The sequence below is a fragment of the Hibiscus syriacus genome, unplaced genomic scaffold (genome assembly GCF_006381635.1).
Source record: "Hibiscus syriacus cultivar Baekdansim isolate YM2019G1 unplaced genomic scaffold, ASM638163v2 tig00110156_pilon, whole genome shotgun sequence".
In the NCBI taxonomy this organism is placed as follows: domain Eukaryota; kingdom Viridiplantae; phylum Streptophyta; class Magnoliopsida; order Malvales; family Malvaceae; genus Hibiscus; species Hibiscus syriacus.
In genome coordinates this window covers 3,235,752-3,256,833 of record NW_024062606.1, presented here as the reverse complement: position 1 = coordinate 3,256,833, position 21,082 = coordinate 3,235,752, and the positions used below count along the sequence as shown (strand labels likewise).

Genomic DNA, 21,082 nt, shown 5'->3' with positions numbered 1-21,082 from the left:
CACGTTTGTTTTTAATTTATGTAATGTAACATAGATATATATAATAATTCTTTTAAAAAAATATGGCTAATTAACAAAATTTTATAAACATGGATGACTCAAAACGTTATATATATAATAATTCTTTAAAAAAACAAAATATAGCTAATTAACAAAATTTAATAAGCATGGATGACTCAAAACGTAAATTACCCTTCTGGAAGTTAAAGTAAGCTTCCTTTCGAGTGAATGGTTGAACTTGCAAACGTACAAGACAAGCTCCGAAGCTCAATTGCTTCCTCCAATTTCCGCGCTCCGTGTGCGTCGCGTGTTATACCTAACTTCTAAAATTCTAAACAAGAATCTGAAAAACAAAAGAAAAGAAATCCCTTTGATAAATTCCCGGGGTTCTCTTTTCTCACGTTGAATTTCAACTGGAATGAATATTCTTGTCACCAGATTCATGTTGTAAGTTCAATCCATATTCTCTGTTATCTTTGTCTTAATTCTTCATTGAACAATCTGATAGATTTCTTCCTGTCATGTTTATATTTCTTTTCTGATTCTGGGTTTTCTGATTTGTTCCTTTATCTTTTTTCGCTGTAAGTTTTAATGAGTATTGATTCCAATTGGCCTATGTTGAATTAGAAACTTGATTTTTCCGGCAGACCATGAAATACTGCTCAGAATTGTTTCATTTATTCATAAATTTCTTTCATATCTGACGTTAGTATAGAGCTGACTTAAGAGGTTTGTGGGAATAATTGTTACTTTAATCTTATTACTGGAGCTTTTTATGGTTTTACTTCATTTTAACTTATGTGCTTTAGATTAATCGGCTGATGAAAATACATAGAAAGATATTGTTAAATGAAATTTTGGTTTCTCTCTTGACCTATCCAGAACATTTAACTAGAATATGGTTTCTCTCTTGGGTTTCTTTGTATGGTCAGAGATTACACATACGGTAGTAATTCCAGAGATTGTCTCAATGTAGGTAATCTCATCTTTAGTATGTAGGATGACAAATTACATTTCAACTCGGTGAATAAGCATTAGTTCTATGTTACATCATTTATCCCGGATTTATTCAAAGTCATATAGGTTTTGATGTTCAATACGATTTTGCATCTAACATTTGAAACGAGGCTTAATCAAGAAACTAATACCTAAGTCCCATGTTAGTTACCAAATATCTTGCCTCTAAGCTTTACATTCTCTGCTATCTGTAAACTTTCTTTTTATAGTATTTTTATCCAAAGCAATGACCTGGAACATCTTTTAGTTTATAGTGGATTAACGTTTGTATTAATGTTTAGATTTTGACAGGTTTGATGGAAGGGAAAAAAGTAAGCATCGATATTCCTAGGACTGACAGAAATGGAAAACTGAAGGTTTTTGATCCAGAATTTTCTGCATTTTTGGTTCAGCTTCCCAACCAACTTCAAAATTATCTCAAGGTTAGTCATGGCTTGCTTGTAGAGGGAATTCGTCCAATGGAAATTGGAAAGCTGTGTTGATGGATGGGTTTTTTCTGTATTATTATTTTTTTAAAGGAAGAGTCTTTTCAAAAGATTTTGAACTGGAGATTTTGAAAGGAAGGGTTTTTCTATATTAGATTTTGAAGGGAAGGGTTTTTTTTTTTTTACAGTCACAGATCAAGAGATTAGCAAAAGGTAGTGATGAAACAAAATCAGTTAACTCTTCTCTTGGGAAGAAGGGTTTATCTGTCGGATTAGGGATTGAACTGGAGAAGCAATTGCAAGATTGGAGAGAAAATCCTACATGGGTCAATCGACCTCCAGAAATTAAGGTAAAGAATCATGGGTCAGTAGGGAGTGTAACTAGTCGGCTGATCGCCTTGCCAAGTTAGCTTTAAAACTTTGATTCTTCGGGATTATGGGCTTTTGCGGATTTCTGTGGTTTCTATGCTGCTTTTTGGTTTTACTTCGGTTGTGTTAGCTAGAAAACCGGTGTTTGCTCAGGTTTAGGGAAGGTGTTTGCTTTTTACTCTGCTTTACCTGTGACTTTGGGCCCTCTTTTTCCTCCACTTAGGTCTAGGGAGGTTTTTTAATGAGGCCCTTAGTTTCGGTTTTGTTTACTTTTGAATTTTGAATAAATCTATCTTTTCAAAAAAAAATCTCAAGAGCGATTCTAGTCTCACCCTTTGTCTCAAACTTGTTGTCTAGCATACTATGTTGCTTTGACTCTTCATTTTTCTTGAAGTACCCATCTTAGACGTGTTTGAAACAATTATGGACATTGATACAAGGATATGACCCTCCAAATAGAGGGACAGACAGAAAAATTGAACATGCCCATGTCAAATACATGCTCATGTCCGACACACCCAAGTTCGAATAACGAGCTATCATAGAATGTGTTTTTGTAACCTTAGAGGACACTTTCATAGTATTCATAGTACTATTTTTTCCGCATAGGCAACACTGAAGAAAAATCCTGGTTTTTTTAATTGATTATATATCTTATCCAATGTTTGCACTAGGTTGCTGTCATCTTACATTCTCAATTTCTTCCTCTGGACCTTAAGCATCTATCAATTTGCAATAATGTTATTCTTGGCAGGTCAGAGTACCAAAAGGTTCTCTTTGCAACCTTAAGGCAAAAGTTGATGTCGGATTGCCTCCTGATCTGGTGTATAATATTGTAACTGATCCTGAAAACAAGAGAGTTTTCAAAAATATTAAGGTAAATGTTATATTTTCACCTGCGGAAGTAGATATGATGTTCTCTATCTTCGGTAAAACTACTAATCTTTGGCAATGTCATTTGTAGCTTCTAAGTTTCAACCCGTTTCAGCTATTTTCTATTTAATAAACCGATCTTGTGCTTCAGGAAGTGATATCTAGAAAGGTTTTAGTTGATGAAGGTCAAAGACAGGTGGTTGAAGTGGAGCAAGCAGCTTTGTGGAGATTCCTTTGGTGGTCAGGACCATCTCAGTTCATGTTCTAGTGGATCAAAACAGAGAAGATCACTCGGTGAGGATTACTTTTTCCGATTATTTGATGTTAATATCCAGGAGTGAGCCTTCTGTTAAGAAGTCAGACTTTGGTTTTTGTGGTACTGAGTTACATTAAACAATTTCAACCTCCATGTACTCGTACTTTAAAAAAATTGACACTCAGTGAAACACTTAATTTCTTTTGCTTAATCTTATAATGTCGGAATTCCCCAATGCATAAGTTGTTACCAGAAAAGATCACGCTTCTCGCGTGAGTTACATTCTAATGATGACTGTTACAGATGAAGTTCAAGCAAGTAAATGCAGGATTCATGAAAAAATTTGAAGGCCACTGGAGAGTAGAGCCTGTTTTCGTCGATGAAGAAACCTGCTTTCCTTTCAGACCTAAAACATGGGCAGAGTATTGTTCATGTACCGGGGGTAAAGGAAGGATCGGCTCGAAGGTGAGCTTGGACCAACTGATTCAGCCAGCCATTGTTCCTCCCCCTCCCATTTCTTGGTATCTGAGGGGAATAACCAGCAAAACCACTGAGATGCTGATCCATGATCTGCTTGCTGAAGCTGCCAGACTAAAGGGTGTCTTCGACGCTGAAAATTCAAACGATGGCCTTAGATTTTCTAAGGAAATTAATGAACATCACCGAGTTGGGGAGATTCACGACATTAAACAAAGATGGAACCTTCATAGGCGAAATGCAAAGCCGCGTGGTAAGAGGATGTTTACTGTTGCATGAGTATTTCATATGAAAAATGCCCATCATTGTTATGATTGTTCCCGTTACTTGTATCATCTTACATGACTCGGATATAGATATTTGGCTGATATGAATAAATATATTTTCTTATATATTTGAAAGATCATATGATGTTTGAATATATATCAGAGAAAAGTCGAATATGAATACTTCAACGAAAAATGAAAAACCTGCATTACATAATTATCTTCTTCAAACAGATCTGTTACATTTGGATATTCCAAATGAAGTTATGTTAACTCGAATCACGAAGATCAGTTACCAAAATGCCTCCCACAACAGAATCAAAATAGTTGGAAAATCAGATATTCAGAAGAACAGATTGAAGTGAATAATTTCATTAAAAAAACTACATATATGGTACATGTAAGCTACAATGAAGGGAAAAGCAACACAATCTTTGTCTAATTGTGAGTTCTTTGTATCGTTTTCCGTTGAAATTACAGGTCCTGCAACATATCTATTATGCAATATACATTCTTCAAGATGGGAATTTTCTTTTTGCATGGTTACCTAGGGTCTTCCATCACTTCATCTTGTATGTTGTATTTCTATGTTCCGTATACGGTGCACTCGATACTACCATTCTCGTCTGAATTACTGTTCAGTGAGCAGTAAATCTTATCCCCGGCTGAGAATACGCTGATGGGGAACTTTTGCTGCATTTGATGGGCTATCAAGCCATCGAGACACTGCTTCTCATAGCTCATGAATGCACATAAATACATAATGCCCCGAGAAAACCTTCATGCCTTAGAAACATTGCTTTAGCCTCACCTTTGGACCTGTAAGATTGCATTTCCGGGAAGAAAGCAAGAAATTTAACTGAATGTCGAGAAAGATCGATATTGGACCTTAGCTCATCATTATACAGAAATACACCAATTTGACCAAAGAACCTGTCAACCAACATAGATTATTGTAATAAGCTGTTTCTCTGAAATTTAAATTGTTGAATACTCTAAATGGAATGTGTAGTAAAGGCATTAGTGTACATGTTTCACTCCTTTCTTTTCAGTACATATGCAAAATTATTCAAACCTTTAAGGACATTTGGCAGGAGATTAGGGTGAAGGAAGTCAAAGTTCCCTGGCATTCCTTGATATGGTTCCCACAACATATTCCCAAGCACAATTTGCTTGCTTGGATGGCAATCCTCGACAGACTGCCTACACAAGACCGACTGCAGCGCATGGGTATCACTACAGATAGGAATTGTGTGCTGTGTAATGAAACAATGGAATCTAGGAATCACTTGTTCTTTTCTTTGAATGCTCCACTGCTTCATTTTTATGGGACAAAATTCTGCTCCTCAACAGAATTAAGAAATCCTGCTCATCATGGGAGGAATTGTTAGCTTGGGCTTACAGTTCTTGGAAAGGCAAGTCTCTCCTATCTACTACTCTAAAGCTTGCTTGGTGTGCCTATATCTATATTTTGTGGGAAAAACGCAACCGAATAATTTTTAAAGGATGCTCCCGAACCAACGAAGACCTCCTAACTTGCATCAAAGAACTTATAGGTATTAAACTTAGGGGAAAAAACTTAAATAGGACGGATAGAGTTAATTCTAACCTTTGTATTTCATGGGGTATAGATTAAAAACCGATATGCTGTTTTGTATCTAGACTGTATATAATATCTTGAGATTGGTATTTTTTTGTAGTAGACTCTGCTTCTTTAGGTAATAAAAATGATGAATTATCCACAAAAAAAAGCTCAAACTCTCTTGATAACCGTTAAGCTAACTTTCAGACAGTTAACTAAAATCCTATCAAAGAATTCGAAAACAAGGAAAGAAAGAAAACTAGAAGCAACATATAAAGTGATACAATCTAGCAAGCAAACCTACGAAATTCAACCCCGCAAATGGGAAGATTTAAAATCGGGCGACAAATTGGCCCAGAACAGGGTAAAGAAAGGGAAATTCGAGAAAAGTCAAGGATCAGAGGACGGAAAACAAACCTCCAATGTCCAGAGCCAAATGGAATATTCGAGAATTTTGGTTAGACGCTTCGGCGAGATGATCCACTTTTATCCTTTACAATTTTGAGCTTAAGAAACCCAGAAAACAGAAAAGAAAATAAAAAAAGGAAGAGCTTTTGATCTCTGAGACTCTCTGCATCTAACCCAGCTGGCATCTCATTGGAAGATAATATATAAAAAAAACAACAAGGGATTTGGTGGAAAATTGTCGCTGGTGAGATCATAAAAACCCCGTAATAATGAAAATTTTAAATTGTCAAAACCGGCGTGATTATTATTCCGCCACCTACTGGTGGCGTGAATCACCAAGTTGAATTTTCTTTCTCTTTTTCTTGGGAAAATATGGGTGGGAAAATAATAATGAATATGATTCGTTGAATCTATCAGTCAAACAGCTTATCTTTGACCTTCTTCAACCTTTCATCCATGGCCGTTCCCTTTAGCATCAATCCGCGTCTTTTTGAGTTTTATTCGGATGTTTTTATCCATTATAAATTTACGTTAATTTACGCCTTGGTCACGTAATTTTTTAAACTTGACATTACATTCGTCTAATTTAAATTTTAAAAAAATAGTAATTAAAATGCAAATATTTCAAAGGGTAAAGTACACAGATGGTCCTTTGACTATAGTATACTGCTTTATTGAGTTCTTTGACTATTAAAAATTATAAAATAGTCATCCTATTATAGGGCATTGCTTTATTGAGTCCACCAACTATTAAAAGTTATTAAATGGTCACTCAACTATTCATTATATTCCAAACTCATCCTTTTTCGTTAAAACAGTTAACGGTGGTTTGAGTTGGATGTTAATCTGCTGTCTGAGATAAGATAGTCGTTTGAAACTCTAGGATCAAATTTTATCGTATCTCAAACTATAGATTAACTTCCATTTCAGAATGTCGTTAATTCTTAATAGAAAAAGAAAATTCAGAACGTAATAAATAGTCAAGTGATGATTTTGTAACTTTTAATAGTCATGGGACTCAAAAAATAATATCCTATAATCGAGGAACCATTTTATAATTTTTATAGTCAGATGACTCAACAAAGTACCATCTTAGAATCTGGAGACTATTTTTATACTTTATTATATTTTAAAACAAATGATTGAAATTATTATTTGAATAATTTGAGACTACTATAATATATTATTATCCATAATTTTGTAATCATTAATTATGCATATTACAGATATAATAATTTAATATATCTCTCAAAATCTTTAACTATCGAAATTACTCAATAAATTTAATAAATTTACTTTTATATATATATAAGAAAGTGGATTACGTCGGTCAAATAAAATTATACCTCGTATGTATATCTATATATATTCTTCAAGTATTAAAACTATATAATATTTAATTTCTAAACAAAGTGCAAGCATTAGACTAAGTGGAAATTATTGATTCAATTGAACTGTGATTCAATTAAACAAATCTCATTCAAATATCTTATAATTTATAATTTGTTGAGTATATATATATATATATATATATATATATATATATATATATATATATTGGTATAACCACCTATATTTGATCTATTGATCGACTAATATGGATCGGACACTATAGAGGCAAGAGTGACCCTCTCAACCCAATTTGCTCCATTCGCAATCGTCATAATTCAAACCCCTGACTTTGTTTAAGGGATCTAGAGCCTCATCGTATTAGACTAACTGATTATTGGTAGAGTATATATATATATATATATATATATATATATATATATATATATATATATATATTATTCAATTAGGGAATATTTGCTACTAAATATTTTATTATGCATATGTAATTAATAAATACACTATCAATTAATAACAAAATTAATTTCACGTTCAAAAACATATATCGATTTACTTTGTGAATTGAATCATTACATGATTTTAGTTGAATTTGTCCAATCAGTTTAATCGGTATTTTCTTTAAAATAAAGTAATTTAATTAAAATCTAATAATAAATTTATGGGGAAATTATACGTTTAGTACATGAACAATTAATTTTAGTATGTTTTAGTACCTAAACTTTCATTTTAGTACCAGTTGTTAAAAATTTAACGGACGGGCTCGCCGGTCGTCGCATCTACAATCGTCGGTTGTTGCATTTGTCTGCCAATGAAGCCCAAACTTTCTAGCTCACACCTTTTCGACCTCCTAAACATGATTTCAGTCTCTGTTTCACCGAAAAATACCTCAATATTCCCAAATTGATAATCGATGATGGAATCTTCGACTTCTTCATCCTTCGATCTCTATTGTCTAACGTCCGATGGGCCTGAATTAAACTATGTTGATCAGCTCGTCATTCTCTCGTGATTCACCATTCGGTTGGTCGTCCGTCCACCGGAGCTATGTCACATTAGCTCGTTCATTAAGTTTTTAATAGCAGTGTACTAAAATGAAACAACAACTAAACGTTAGACATGATTTTGAAAAAGTTGAAAGTTTAGGTATTAAAATTGACCAAAATTGATAGTACATATACTAAATACGTAATTTACCCTAAATTTAATTAAAAATAAGATCAAACTGATAAAATATAATTTTATAATATTAAATTTATTATTGTAGATTTAAAAATTATTGGGAAAAATGGAAGTTCCATTCAAGTTACGGAATTGGCTGGCCTACCTAACGAAACTACCGATTTAATTGATTTTTGTTTAAATAAATTGACCCAAACAAGACGTTAAAAAAAACTGGCAAACTGCCGCAGTTATCTTCGGTAATTTCAAAATTTATTACTTTAGAAAACCAAAAAAAAAAACAAAACTTTACTTCCTCGCTCTACATTGTTTTGTTTGTACCACCCTTTATTTATTTATTTTCAATAATTCTTTGCTTTCTCCACCTTCTCCCCACACTCTGCGTTGCCTATTCTCCTTTCTTTTTCTCTTTTTTCGTTCTTATTTAATTATCTTCTGCATTCTCTAGCCGTTCGTTTCTTCGCTTTGTTTTCTCTTGTAATCTTTCTTTGAGCCCGATTCTCTCAGATCCTTAATGATCGGTTCATCCCTTTGATTTCTTCTCCGTAAACGTTACATTTTGAGGTACGTTTCTTATTGACTCGCTATTTATTGAGTTTTGTTTATGGGTTTCACTTCTTTTCTGGGTGTTTGAGGATTGGTTTTGAAATAGTAGGATCTGGGACTTTACTTTTTGTGGGAATCGAAATCGATAGTGCTTTCATCTCGCGCAGGTAATTTGGTTTTTTTGTGTGTGGGTTTTTTTTTGTAATTGTTTCATCGGAATCATTAGAGAGATCAGAACTGGATTCGTATCTCTGGGTTTGATTTTGTTTTGTGTTTCTTTTACCTCAACATTTTCCTTTCCCACAATCAAGTTCCAAGCTTTTTTTTTGTCCAGGTTTTACCTTCGGTTATATGAATTTGATTGTCATGGAATTTCTATGTAGACAAAGAAACTCTTTTGTTTTTTGAAGACAACAGTATTTTTCTAGGAAGCAATATTCATAAATTCAGTCCTATTCTTTTTTATCAAGCTTGATCTTCGAGACCATCACCAAGGCATTTGCGTGATCTTTTATTTACCCTTACCACAGTGTAGAAGTTTCTTTGCCGAGGTAGAAGGAGAACTTTACGAAACTGTTCCTCCCCAAGGTGTTTGTTTGTCACCTTTGTGGTTGAATTTCTAAAGATATTTGATATATATATTTGATATAATATGGGGGTTTGCGAGCATTCATGTGCTTGAACTTTCGCCGGATTAGCCCGTGATGGTCCTTGTGGTGTTTGATGGATTATTGGAATTAGAAATCCGTTTATTTTGAATCTAATACAAGGAAGACAAGTACATGGCCACTTTGTTTCTTCTTCCCTGAATATATAGATTGAACATGTATTAGTAGTGTATTTTTTGTTATAACATATTGGTATGGAATCTTATTTCTCGTTAATGCCTATTATAATCTGACATTGCATTGTGACGGTATCGAAAATGGAGACAATGAACCCTGATACTAGACTCATTGTTCTGTATTTGTACTTCATCAATTCATTGTTTATAATTTGGAGTCTAAACTGTATTTTCCTTTTCTAGGGCAGGCAAATTCTCAGTTGTGGGTATTCATCAAAGAGCTATAGAAATCTAAGTAATTTAAGTTTTGTAAGGAGAATGTTGGGAGGCAACAACGGTAATCCTGTGCTTCCCATTTTCCTGGATGAGAATCATCTTCAATATCAGAATCAGGCTAATGCATCAAACCAATTGCAGTTATTTGGAAGCTGTAAGCTATCTTTTTACTTTACCTTTGCAATTAGATTCATTTTTAAGTTATTTCTTTTACTGCCCTATTTTGGCATCCTCTCAAATTTTCAGTACTGATTCATAATTTTTTAAAACCATCAGTGCCAGTCGGGTGCAATGTTGATCCTGTGAATTATTTTGTAAATGAACATCTCACTCCCATGATTCGACCCAATAAAAGAGGCAGAGAAACAGAAGATGTTCAAAGGCAGCAAAAGCTACAAATTTCCTTGAACTACAACATTTGTGAAGAGGAAGCCGATTGTCCTGCTAACATTCCAAATCCCAATGCTGTCTCAACTGGCTTGCGGCTATCATATGATGATGATGAGCGAAATTCAACTGTGACATCTGGTAGTGGAAGCATGACACAAGGACCATCGATGATCTTGTCACTTGGTGACAACATTAGAAGTGAACTTGATCGTCAGAAACAGGAGTTTGATCAGTACATCAAAATTCAGGTATTAATTTGATACAATCTGATGCATTCCAATAAAAATAAAATGTCTTCTTTCTTTATTATCTCACTTTATTGGGGGTTTCATTGATTATCAGTCACATTATTCTAATAAAAGGTTTATATATAACTATGTAATTGGATATTGGCTTAAATGTGTTGGCATGGTTTTGTAACTTTTGGTTCATTTTATTCTCTTAATAGGAAGACAACCTGTCAAAGGGAATAAGAGACATGAAGCAGAAACACACGACTTCTTTCCTTGCTGCTATCGAAAAGGCATCAGCAAGAAGCTTAGGGAGAAAGACAGAGAGCTAGAGACTGTGAACAACAAGAATAGGGAACTTGTTGAGAGAGTAAAGCAGGTGACTGCAGAAGCCCAAAATTGGCATTATAGAGCAAAGTACAACGAGTCGGTTGTTAACTTGTTGAAGAGCAACCTTCAGCAAGTAATCTCGCAGGGCCCTCAACAGGTGAAGGAAGGTTTCGGAGACAATGAAGTCGATGATGCTGCCTCATACATCGATCCGAACAATTTTCTCAGTGCCCCTCTCGGTGCTGCAAAAGGTGTTTCCAGTTCCACGAAGGAACACATTATTTGCAGAGCTTGCAAAGGCAAGGAGGTATCCATTTTAGTGATGCCGTGCAGGCATCTATGCTTATGTAAAGACTGTGATTTATCAATCAAAGTTTGTCCTGTATGCATGGTAATGAAATTGCTGGTGTCCAAGTGTACTTATCCTAAAACTGCGAAGCAAAATTCTTTGAAAGATGAAAATATAATTACCCTTTCATTGTGTGTGACATCCAGCGTATCCCCACTTCCTTTCTCAAAGTGTACCCATTCTCTTGAAATGGAGTTGGCAAAAAGCATCCTTTGTTCAATCTCCCAAGCCACCCCTATCTTACTTTTTGCCTGTTGGTTGTGTACAAATGGTAGGTGGTGTTGCCCATGCCTTGATGTTTTTGTCCATTAAAGTGTTCTAATAAAAGTGGTTTCCAAATATTAAATGGTATAAATTGTTAAGCCAAAGCCCCAAAGGTAAGTGAAGAGTTGGGCGATGTTAAATGATGATAGCAGGTAACTGATGATGGATTGATGGTGGTGGTTTGGGAAACAGTGAAATAATTTTAAGACATTATATACGAATTATTAAAATTTAAAACAAGCTAATTGAACTGAAATTCGATAAATTGTTAAAAAAAATTATCAAATCAAATTGTGTACACCCTTAATAAAAGAGTTGGATTGGGGTTAAGAGCATACTGAACCTAAAATTTTGGTCTAGTTTATGTATGAAACGACGGAGTTTCGAGGCAACGGTATTTGGTGAAGCGGCCGCGCTACTAGGCAAAGTTAAAATCCCAGTGAGAAGCTTTTAGGGCGCGAGTAGTAGTATAAATTGGAAGGTGAGTAGTCCGAGAGAGGCAGGACAAACTTCAAAGTCGAGACCAACAGGTAGCATAGCAAGATGATCATCCCAGTTCGTTGCTTCACCTGCGGAAAGGTACTTTCCCGTGGGTTTCTTTCTTTCAAGTGAATTTTAGGGTTTCGCTTTCTTTGTTTGTTTCTTAAACCGCAAGTTTGGTTTGGTTATTCTTGTAGGTCATTGGTAACAAATGGGACACTTATCTCGATCTTCTCCAGGCCGACTATACCGAAGGGTTTGTGTCAATTCCAGTCCATCTATTTTAGCTGTTTTGAAGGGATTAAGTGATTTTTTTTATGAATAATAGTCTCGTGTGCCTAAAACTTGTTTTCTGGTGATTTTACTTTGGTTCGTGTTTGTTGCTGTTATCTGGGTCTAAACTTCTTTATTGTGACTGCTTGATCGGTATCTTTAGGAGCACTTTAAGGAAGCTTTAATTTGGGTGCTCTGGTTGCTTAAGATTTCCATGCGTGTGCTTAAACCTGAATAGTCTAAATCTTTGCCTTTTACCTCTAACTCACAGCTGTGTACAATTTGATACATGTTTTCAATTAATATGATCATTTTGTTGAATGGAAACTGTTATATTCTCAATTACAGAGCTACTAATCTTAGGATTCATACACTAGGAGATGACTTTGCCTTTGTGCTAAACCGAAATCCTTTCTCCAAGTTTTTTTGTTCTTTCTTTGGTTAATTTGCATGTCTTAGTGATTTGTGTGATCCAGAAACACCCAAATTAGGTACTTTGTTGGAAAGAGTTTGGTTAAAAAAAGAGAGGTGCTAGTACTTTTTGGAAAATTAGCTCGTAGGAAAATTCTTACAAGGATGAGATTGGGAACTGGGTGATTTAAGAAGTAAATACTGGAGAAATTAGATTGTTTGATTGCTAAGGGAAGTTGAAAGTTCTGGAAGTGGAGGAATATATTGGTAAAGAGAGAAATGGTTTAGCTAAATAATAAATCAATCCTAATTGCCTTTCAGCAATTTGAAATCTGAATCATTTCTCAATCATGTGGTTGAGTTATTCATGCCCATCGACTTCTTTTGTACCATTTCCATTTGCTGAAACATCAGTAAATGCATCCGAGAGACGGAGCATGTATTTGATATTTCTATGTTGCAGGTTGATGCAAATCATAATCAAATCTATTTATTATTTGATTATTGCTGATCTTTGAATCAGTCTTCATTAACAGAACTCATCCAAGGCATCAACAATTGGAATGATATTGCAGAGAATAAACCGTGAATTTTTTTGACCTGCAGAGATGCTCTTGATGCTTTGGGATTGGTTCGATATTGCTGTAGGAGAATGCTAATGACTCATGTGGACCTCATCGAGAAGCTTCTGAACTACAACAGTAATTTATCTGCCTCCCTTTCCTGCTCTCATTCCGTTCATGGAAGTTCATTGTTATTGCCTTACATTGACTCTCCGTATTCTTTTTGGCAGCATTGGAGAAGTCGGAGACCAGTTGAGAAAACATGTAGAACTTAATGCTCTGTTCCAAGATTATCAGTTTTGTGTAAGTGGACCATGGTCTGAATCCATAGAAATGAAAGGACTTAAATAGTATTAGTCTAGTTGTTATCTTTAGTTTTAGTTCTACGGTGAATCCTTGTATGTATGAAAACTATCTGGGATTTCAAATGCTGAAAAGTGATTCGAATGCTATCTATGTTGTTTCTTGGGACAATTGTGTGGTCAAAGGCGATGATTTATGAATTTGATGCTTTAGGTATTTATCCTGAATATCAGACTAATGTACAATGGAAAGGTCTTTAATCTCTTCCTGCTCCAAAGATAGAATCAGAAGGTACTTTATATGAAATTCCAAGTTTAACTTCTTATAATTATCTTTAGAAAGATAAATATTTGAACATTTGAAATTTGTTTTATATATCTGCAAAGCAGGATATTTTCTGAAGAATAATACAGAGTTTATATGCAGCCATAGGTTGTTCATTAAAAGCAGCTAACATCCAATTTAATCTGTATATGTTGGTTAAATTTTGTTGTACAAATATGAATATGCGAGCACTTGGACGCAGCCTAAGTTAGTAATACCAAAAACAAGAATATGGAAAAATGCTACCTCTAAGTAGAAACGAGGAAATTACCAAATCTATGGTCCATTGAATGGTACAAATAAAACAAAAAGGAGCTCTTGGCTAGATTGCTGTGGCCATAAAAATAAGGGTAAATTGTGCATTTAGTACCTAAATAATCAGTCTTGGTTTGTTTAAGTACTTATATTTTTATGTTTTTCAGAACTTAATGTTAAATTTTGAATTGGGGTATTAATATGAAATAAAAACTAATTTTTAGACATGGTTTTGAAAGAAATTAAAATTTTAAGTATTAAAATGAACCAAAATCGATAATTTAAATACTGAACGCATAATTTACCTAAAAATTAATAAGCAAAGGTCAATACTGTCTGCCCCAGAAGGAAATAAAAATACTACCATCCTCCCATAAATTGTACTAAATTTTATCGGTAATTTACCAAAAACTTTAGAACACCGGTACTTTGGGTTTTGTATACCGTACTTATGGTGCAAATACAATGAGTAATGTGTTCAGTGATGAAATGGTGACTGCGTAAAAAGAGATGGAGGCTATTCATTTAGAAGAAGATTTTAAAATTTTAGAATAAAATGATTTTAACGTGTCACGTTAATCTACGATAATAATTATAATGAAAACGAACGAAAAAACTAATGATTATATTACGAATCTTAAAAGTTTGGTATAGTTTACCCTTAGAGTTAGAAAGCATACCCAAATATCGTGGGGTTTGAAGTGCATTTGGGACTAGTCAGTGCAGTGCTACTAAAGTCAAATAATCTTCATAATTAATATATTTTACAGCTCCGGCGAACCCAGGGAGTTTGTTTTCTGTGGAAATCAAATCAGAACCACAATGTTTATTTTTCTTGTGCCGTCAGTGTTGACTCAAATGAATTATTTATTTTTTCATGCAACAAATCATCAATTTCTTCCTTCTTGACTCGCATTCCGAACCCAACTTTAATACTATAATAATTTGATTGGTTTCAACCATCTTTTTATTATTAATACTATATAGTACACCAATTCATGTTTTAAAAGATTTTAAAAGGGGTATAGTTAACTCTTTAAAACGACTCAAGAAGATAGAAGAAAGTGAGAGATTACCAATGTCCAAATCATGGCAAGTGACCAACAATTCTAAGGTTGCTTCACTGCCAAACCAAAGGTCTAACTGCATCAGGGGATGGACCTAGGCGGGATGAGTGGGAGCAGTCGTCCCCTAATTGTATTTTCTATTGAAAATATATTTTTTCTCTAAAATTTTGTAAGTTTAAGTTCGTATGCGTTCGTACTGCATGATTGCTTGTTTCAATTAAAATACGATGGGACACGGGCTTTGAGAATACGCACTATATATATAATATTTACTCTTTAGTCTAAGAAAAATATGCAATTCAAATTAAGCTCAACAAAAGCGTTGATAACATTGTCAAAACGACAAGCCGCTCAACTTGAAATTTATTAGAAAAACATCGATAGTTAAATGCGTACAAAAGTTTGAAATATTTTAACTGGACTCTTCAAAAATAAAAAATAAATGGCTGTCCTTTGTTCCCATATATAATGGGGGGTAAGGGGAAGTAAGATAGTAGGCTGCCTCCAACACTAAGTTGAGAGCAACTTCCGTAGGAGACCTCCAAATTATGAAATACCCTCCATGAGACTCGATCTCACAACCTCAAGATTAAGAACCTTGTGCTCTACCAACTGAGCTGGATGATCATTTCACTCTTCAAAAATAAGAATCACATATATTACTTGTTTGATATTTAATAATGTAAGCATTGCAGTATCTTAAAAATTCCAAAACTTGGACTGGAATAGCAGCAGCCGCCTTTTGTCATCATCACCCTCAAATACATACATTATCAACGGCTATGAGTGCACCTGACGTCTTCTTCATCAAATCTCTATCTTAAAGTTCCAACATTTGGACTGAAACAGCATAGAGTAGTCCACTCTAATGTCATCGTGACTCACACATTAATTGAAATAAGATAAAAAATAGCATGTTTATTAAATGGACAAATGTCTTTATTATCGGTTTCAACTTATGTTAATCGTAATAATACTGGGGAAAAATGATCCTTTAATCATAAGATAATGCTTTATTCAATCTTTTGATTATTAAATATCACAAAATGGTCCTCCGACTATAAGGAGTTGTTTTGTTGAGTCCTTCTACTTTTAAAAGTTATAAAACGATCATCCGACTATTCATTATGATCTAAAACCGTAATTTTTCGTTAAATTTTTTAACAACATTCTGAGATGTACGTTAACCTACTGACTGAGATATGATAAATATGATCGCATACTCTCAATGACTACCATATCTCAGTCAACACGTCAACGTTCAGCTCAGGTGACCGTTAATTTTTAACGGAAAAGGACGAGTTTGGAACATAATGAATAGTAGAGTGACCATTTTGTAACTTTTAATAGTCGAGGGACTCAACAAAGCAACTCCCTATAGTCGATGGACCATTTTGTAACATTTAATAGTGAAAAGACTCAATAAAGAAATATTCTATAATAAGAAGATCATTTGTGTACTTTACCCTAATACTTATATTAAGATATAAAAAATTAGCATTAGAGTTATTGATTAACCGAGAATCCTTTGAATTAATCTTATTAGCTGTTAATTTATAATAACATTTTATTAAGAAAAAGTATATGACATATAAATTATGTAAAAATTTAGTACGTAGCGGTTAGATGTATCACATGTGTTTGATTTCAGCAAATGAATATTTTATAATTTATATATTAAATAATAATTAGTAAACTATTAATTAATAATTTATTGTTTATTTAAAATTTGGTATGTAGCGGTTAGGTGAAATGCATTTGTTTGATTTCAGCAATGAACAGAAATAAAAGAATAAAAAAAATCCAAATCCTCGAATATAAATACATACACCAAACGAAAACTTGAGTGACAAAACAGAGTTTCGAACGCAATAGCTCTAAGTCTCTAACTACCACCGCCTGTGTTTCAACGGTATTTTTCCATTTCAATTTTCTCTCATCTTTCATGAGATTTTATTTTCCAGATCTGAATTATAAAGGTTTACGCCTTGATTTTGCAGAGAAAAGAACGAGGGAAAGAACGAAGAAATGGCGCGCAAGAAGATCAGAGAGTACGATTCCAAGAGATTGTTGAAGCAGCATTTCAAAAGGCTTTCCGGAAAAGATTTGCCAATCAAATCTGCACAAGTCAGTTCAATTTCTCCTTTCGGATCTTTTTTTTTCCTTCAATATTTCGCATGTTTAGCCACATAATTTATTAGTAGTATTTCGAAACAAAATTACTTGTTTATTTTACGAAAGAATAGTACTCTGTCCAGATCAGGAACTTTTGAATATAATTTGGAGGATGTTTATCTTTCCTTGATTCATTTATGAATGATTGCTGCAAGTATTGAATTTCAAATTGTTTGCTTGGTTGTGCTGCTGAGTTTAGGTGACGGAGTCAACTGATTTCAATGAGTTAGCAGAGAAGGAGCCATGGATTTTGTCGCAGAAGCTGGTTGTTAAACCTGATATGTTGTTTGGAAAGCGTGGGAAGAGTGGTTTGGTTGGCTTAAATCTTGATTTCGCTCAAGTTATTGCTTTTGTGAAAGAGCGCCTCGGCAAAGAGGTTACTACTTACTACCTTTAATTTGATATTATTGGTAAGGTTTAAGGTTAGGCTTTGTGTTAACCTCTCGATGACTTGCAGGTGGAAATGGGTGGATGTAAAGGACCTGTAACAACATTCATTGTTGAACCTTTCATTCCTCACAATGAAGAGTTCTACCTTAACATTGTCTCGGAGCGACTCGGTAACAGCATTAGCTTTTCAGAGTGTGGAGGAATTGAAATTGAAGAGAACTGGGACAAGGTACTGTAAGATAAGCTAAAATTCTTTATTTCTTCTATTTCTTACGGTGGTACCTTAATACAGGTAAAGACCATATTTGTCCCAACCGATTCATCTTTCACATCAGAGGCTTGTGCCCCACTTGTTGCAACCCTTCCCTTGGAGGTAATTTTTCCAAATAGTTAATGATTTTGCGAGCTGTTTCTGCATCTTGATCGTAGTTTCACTAGTACTTTAAGGTCATTAATTTCCAGTACTGGATTTTCTATTTCATAACTGGAGCGCTTTCCTTGTGTAATGGTCAACTTTAGAACTTTACCAATTAAATCAGTAAATTTATATATCTGAATACAGTAAAATACACTCTGAATCTTTGACAATTCTATGTTATATAATTATAGATCAAAGGAGAAATTGAGGAGTTCATCAAAGTGATCTTTACTCTATTTCAAGGTATGCCATATATCGGTTTTGAACCTAATACTCTTCGGTATTCGTATTAAAGTTTGGAACTTGCCATTAACTTTTTCAAGTTTCAAAATGCCAAAATGTTAGATCTTGACTTCACTTTCCTTGAGATGAACCCTTTCACACTGGTTGATGAAAAGCCTTATCCTTTGGATATGAGAGGCGAGCTTGATGACACTGCTTCTTTCAAGAACTTCAAGAAGTATATCCCCTTTCATCAATATTTTCTTAATTTTATCAATTCAATGTAATATGGAGCTGGGAAGAAAGCATCTGATGCAATTTCATTTCTCTGTAGGGGGGTAATATTGAATTCCCAATGCCATTTGGAAGAGTAATGAGTGCAACTGAAAGCTATATTCATGGGCTAGATGAGAAGGTATTCTAGATGTATTAGATGGCAAAGTCTTTTACTTGCTAATCACCTAATTGCAGAAGAAACTTGATCTATATCTGATATGGCAGATATGACAATTTTTATATGTTATCTTAAAGTAAACCTGAATTTCAATTCAGTCTTAATGATTGTTTTACTGAAAAAATTACAATCTAAGAATTCTTCTCTGCTGAAGTGTGATGTTCATTTAGTACCTTCATCCACAAGTAAAATATTAACTTTTAAATTAAAATTTTGCAGACAAGTGCATCTTTGAAATTTACCGTGTTGAACCCTAAGGGACGCATTTGGACAATGGTTGCTGGAGGAGGTGCTAGTGTCATCTATGCCGATACGGTTGGTCCTCTGTTTTCTGCATTCAAAGTTTTCAGGATAAGACTAAAGCCTGGTGATTTGAATTATTGGCCATGTTTTAATTTACTTATATATATATGCCCCGTCAGGTTGGAGATCTTGGATTCGCTTCTGAGCTCGGGAATTATGCCGAATACAGTGGAGCACCCAACGAAGAGGAAGTTTTGCAGTATGCCAGAGTCGTAATTGATGTAAGAATCCTGTAACTTTATTCACATTATAACATTGTTAGAGTTGAAACTCTGTCTTGTACTTGACCAGCTAATGCTGTCCACCAACTTTATTGAAGATTCTATGATACATTAGCCTAGTCTATGTTGCTCATACTCTTTATTTTCTTGAATCACCAGTCTTAGACGGCTGGTATGAGATTATGATATGACCTCCAAATGATCTGAAAAAACTTGGAGACACGTATTATCCAATACTCACACTTGAGTCAAACTGGTTTCTATGATTTTGGCCGTACAAATAATTTCATTGTTCCTCTACAGTGTGCAACTGCTGAACCTGATGGTCGTGAAAGAGCCCTTGTAATCGGTGGTGGAATAGCCAACTTTACCGATGTGGGCGCTACATTCAATGGCATCATTCGAGCCTTGAAGGAGAAGGTGAGCTCAATTATATTTGCATTTGCTTTATTCATCATCCTTCATATACATTTAAGAATAACCAGAAATGCTATTCTAAATCATTTTTACAGGAATTAAAGCTCAAAGCAGCCAATATGCACATATACGTGAGGAGAGGAGGTCCCAATTACCAGAAGGGACTTGCAAAAATGCGGGCACTTGGAGATGAAATTGGCATCCCCATTGAGGTATCCCTATCCTATACAACTACTTATATAACACTCCAAATCTAATAATGCAAATGAAGATGAACAAATGACCTGAAATGCTTAAATCCTTGTTATGACCTGGACAATCCCTTCCCTTCCCGTTAATTAAATATGAATAAATAAAAGAAGGAAAAAGATAAGGTATATCTATTCGGAAAGATAAATTTAAAAATTGTTCATATATATTGTCAGATTTTGTGACCTGAATTTCATTCGCGATATAATTTTATTCAACTAGAGTTATTGTGTTCACTGGCGGAGCCAGTACCTATTGACGGGTGTCAATTGACACCCTACAAGTTTTTAAAATTTCTTTTTTGCCATATAAATTATATATATATAATATAATATATAAAGAAGAAAAATGACATCACTTTTTAAAAAGATTTTGACACACTTTAAAAAGAAATTGATCTCATCTTTTAAAAAGTATTTAACAAAAGAAAAAAAATTAAAACTCAATTTTCTCACTTAAAAAGAAAATCTTCACATAATTTTTAAATTTGACACCCCAAAATATTTTTTTTATCTCCGCCCCTTATTGTGTTTATACAACTATATATATAATTAGGATTTTGATGTCTGATATATTCTCGTATAGTTCTAAAACTTTTTACATAAATCTACGCGTTCTTGTCCTTTTTATTATTTTAGGATCGTTTAGTCACCGTAACATATAAATTGTTTGGATGCTTGTCTCACAGGTTTATGGTCCTGAAGCTACAATGACTGGTATATGCCAGGAGGCCATCCAATACATCACTGCAACTGCATAAGTGGTCGGTTCTTGTATTCAGTTTCAGATTGTTTTACGCTTCCTTTTTCCTTTGGGATATGTTGATTAGATGTCTATTTGAAATTGTGGCAGAAGCCTCATAAAGTAAAGTTTTAGTTCATATTACTGAACCATCTGAAATTGTCTGCGGAGAAATGAAAATCGAGATCTCAGGCAGACACAGATGGCATTTGTGAACAATAAAGATCTTAGTAGAAATGTGCTCTCTCTTGTGTCACCGCCATAACTTTCCTAATGAAATCAATCAACCGAGTCATTCACAAAATACAGGACTAAATTTGTAATAAATTACTCGATCCATTTGCAGCAACAGACAGCAAATCTCGAAACAAGCAAATTCACACGTCAATCAAAGGGTGAGTTTCTGCTCTAATCGCACAGCTTCTTTTTTATTACATTTCAACAA

At 34.2% G+C, this 21,082-nt stretch overlaps 2 protein-coding genes, 1 long non-coding RNA gene and 2 pseudogenes across 6 annotated transcripts; 4 read left to right on the top strand and 1 right to left on the bottom strand.

The window, feature by feature from the left end:
* The first annotated feature begins 207 nt into the window (after positions 1 to 207).
* On the top strand, positions 208 to 5,347 carry LOC120216093 (annotated as a pseudogene).
* LOC120216095 lies at positions 4,024 to 6,145 on the bottom strand. Of its 4 annotated transcripts, none has more exons than XR_005525024.1 (3): positions 5,683 to 6,145; positions 4,759 to 5,048; positions 4,024 to 4,616 (listed from the first exon to the last, which is right to left on the bottom strand). It is a non-coding gene; the product is annotated as an uncharacterized LOC120216095 (long non-coding RNA). The 4 variants fall into 4 exon arrangements; XR_005525026.1 differs by having other exon boundaries at positions 4,024 to 4,502; XR_005525025.1 differs by lacking the exon at positions 4,759 to 5,048 and having other exon boundaries at positions 5,683 to 6,141.
* A 2,419-nt stretch (positions 6,146 to 8,564) lies between these two features.
* LOC120216092 lies at positions 8,565 to 11,202 on the top strand (annotated as a pseudogene).
* Positions 11,203 to 11,787: 585 nt separating this feature from the next.
* On the top strand, positions 11,788 to 13,550 carry LOC120216094 (DNA-directed RNA polymerases I, II, and III subunit RPABC5). Its single transcript, XM_039213606.1, has 4 exons — positions 11,788 to 11,950; positions 12,049 to 12,107; positions 13,142 to 13,236; positions 13,329 to 13,550. The coding sequence occupies exons 1-4, from the start codon at positions 11,915 to 11,917 to the stop codon at positions 13,352 to 13,354; spliced, it is 216 nt and encodes a 71-aa protein (XP_039069537.1). The 5' UTR covers positions 11,788 to 11,914; the 3' UTR covers positions 13,355 to 13,550.
* Positions 13,551 to 16,873: 3,323 nt separating this feature from the next.
* LOC120216091 (ATP-citrate synthase alpha chain protein 1-like) lies at positions 16,874 to 20,874 on the top strand. Its single transcript, XM_039213605.1, has 13 exons — positions 16,874 to 16,959; positions 17,048 to 17,174; positions 17,422 to 17,598; positions 17,680 to 17,841; positions 17,905 to 17,985; positions 18,222 to 18,273; positions 18,376 to 18,492; positions 18,588 to 18,667; positions 18,926 to 19,021; positions 19,129 to 19,230; positions 19,534 to 19,650; positions 19,743 to 19,859; positions 20,585 to 20,874. Exons 2-13 carry the CDS (start codon positions 17,076 to 17,078, stop codon positions 20,654 to 20,656), a joined length of 1,272 nt encoding a protein of 423 aa, XP_039069536.1. The 5' UTR covers positions 16,874 to 16,959; positions 17,048 to 17,075; the 3' UTR covers positions 20,657 to 20,874.
* The last annotated feature ends 208 nt before the right edge of the window (positions 20,875 to 21,082 follow it).

Excerpts from the sequence above, each read along its gene's own strand:
- LOC120216094 (XM_039213606.1), top strand. The coding sequence starts at position 11,915 with ATGATCATCCCAGTTCGTTGCTTCACCTGCGGAAAG. Across the intron at positions 11,951-12,048 it reads GTTGCTTCACCTGCGGAAAG|GTCATTGGTAACAAATGGGA; the intron begins GTACTTTCCCGT and ends TTATTCTTGTAG. Across the intron at positions 13,237-13,328 it reads GAAGCTTCTGAACTACAACA|CATTGGAGAAGTCGGAGACC; the intron begins GTAATTTATCTG and ends TCTTTTTGGCAG.
- LOC120216091 (XM_039213605.1), top strand. The coding sequence starts at position 17,076 with ATGGCGCGCAAGAAGATCAGAGAGTACGATTCCAAGAGATTGTTGAAG. Across the intron at positions 18,493-18,587 it reads TTTCAAGAACTTCAAGAAGT|GGGGTAATATTGAATTCCCA; the intron begins ATATCCCCTTTC and ends TTTCTCTGTAGG. Across the intron at positions 19,022-19,128 it reads GTGTCATCTATGCCGATACG|GTTGGAGATCTTGGATTCGC; the intron begins GTTGGTCCTCTG and ends ATGCCCCGTCAG.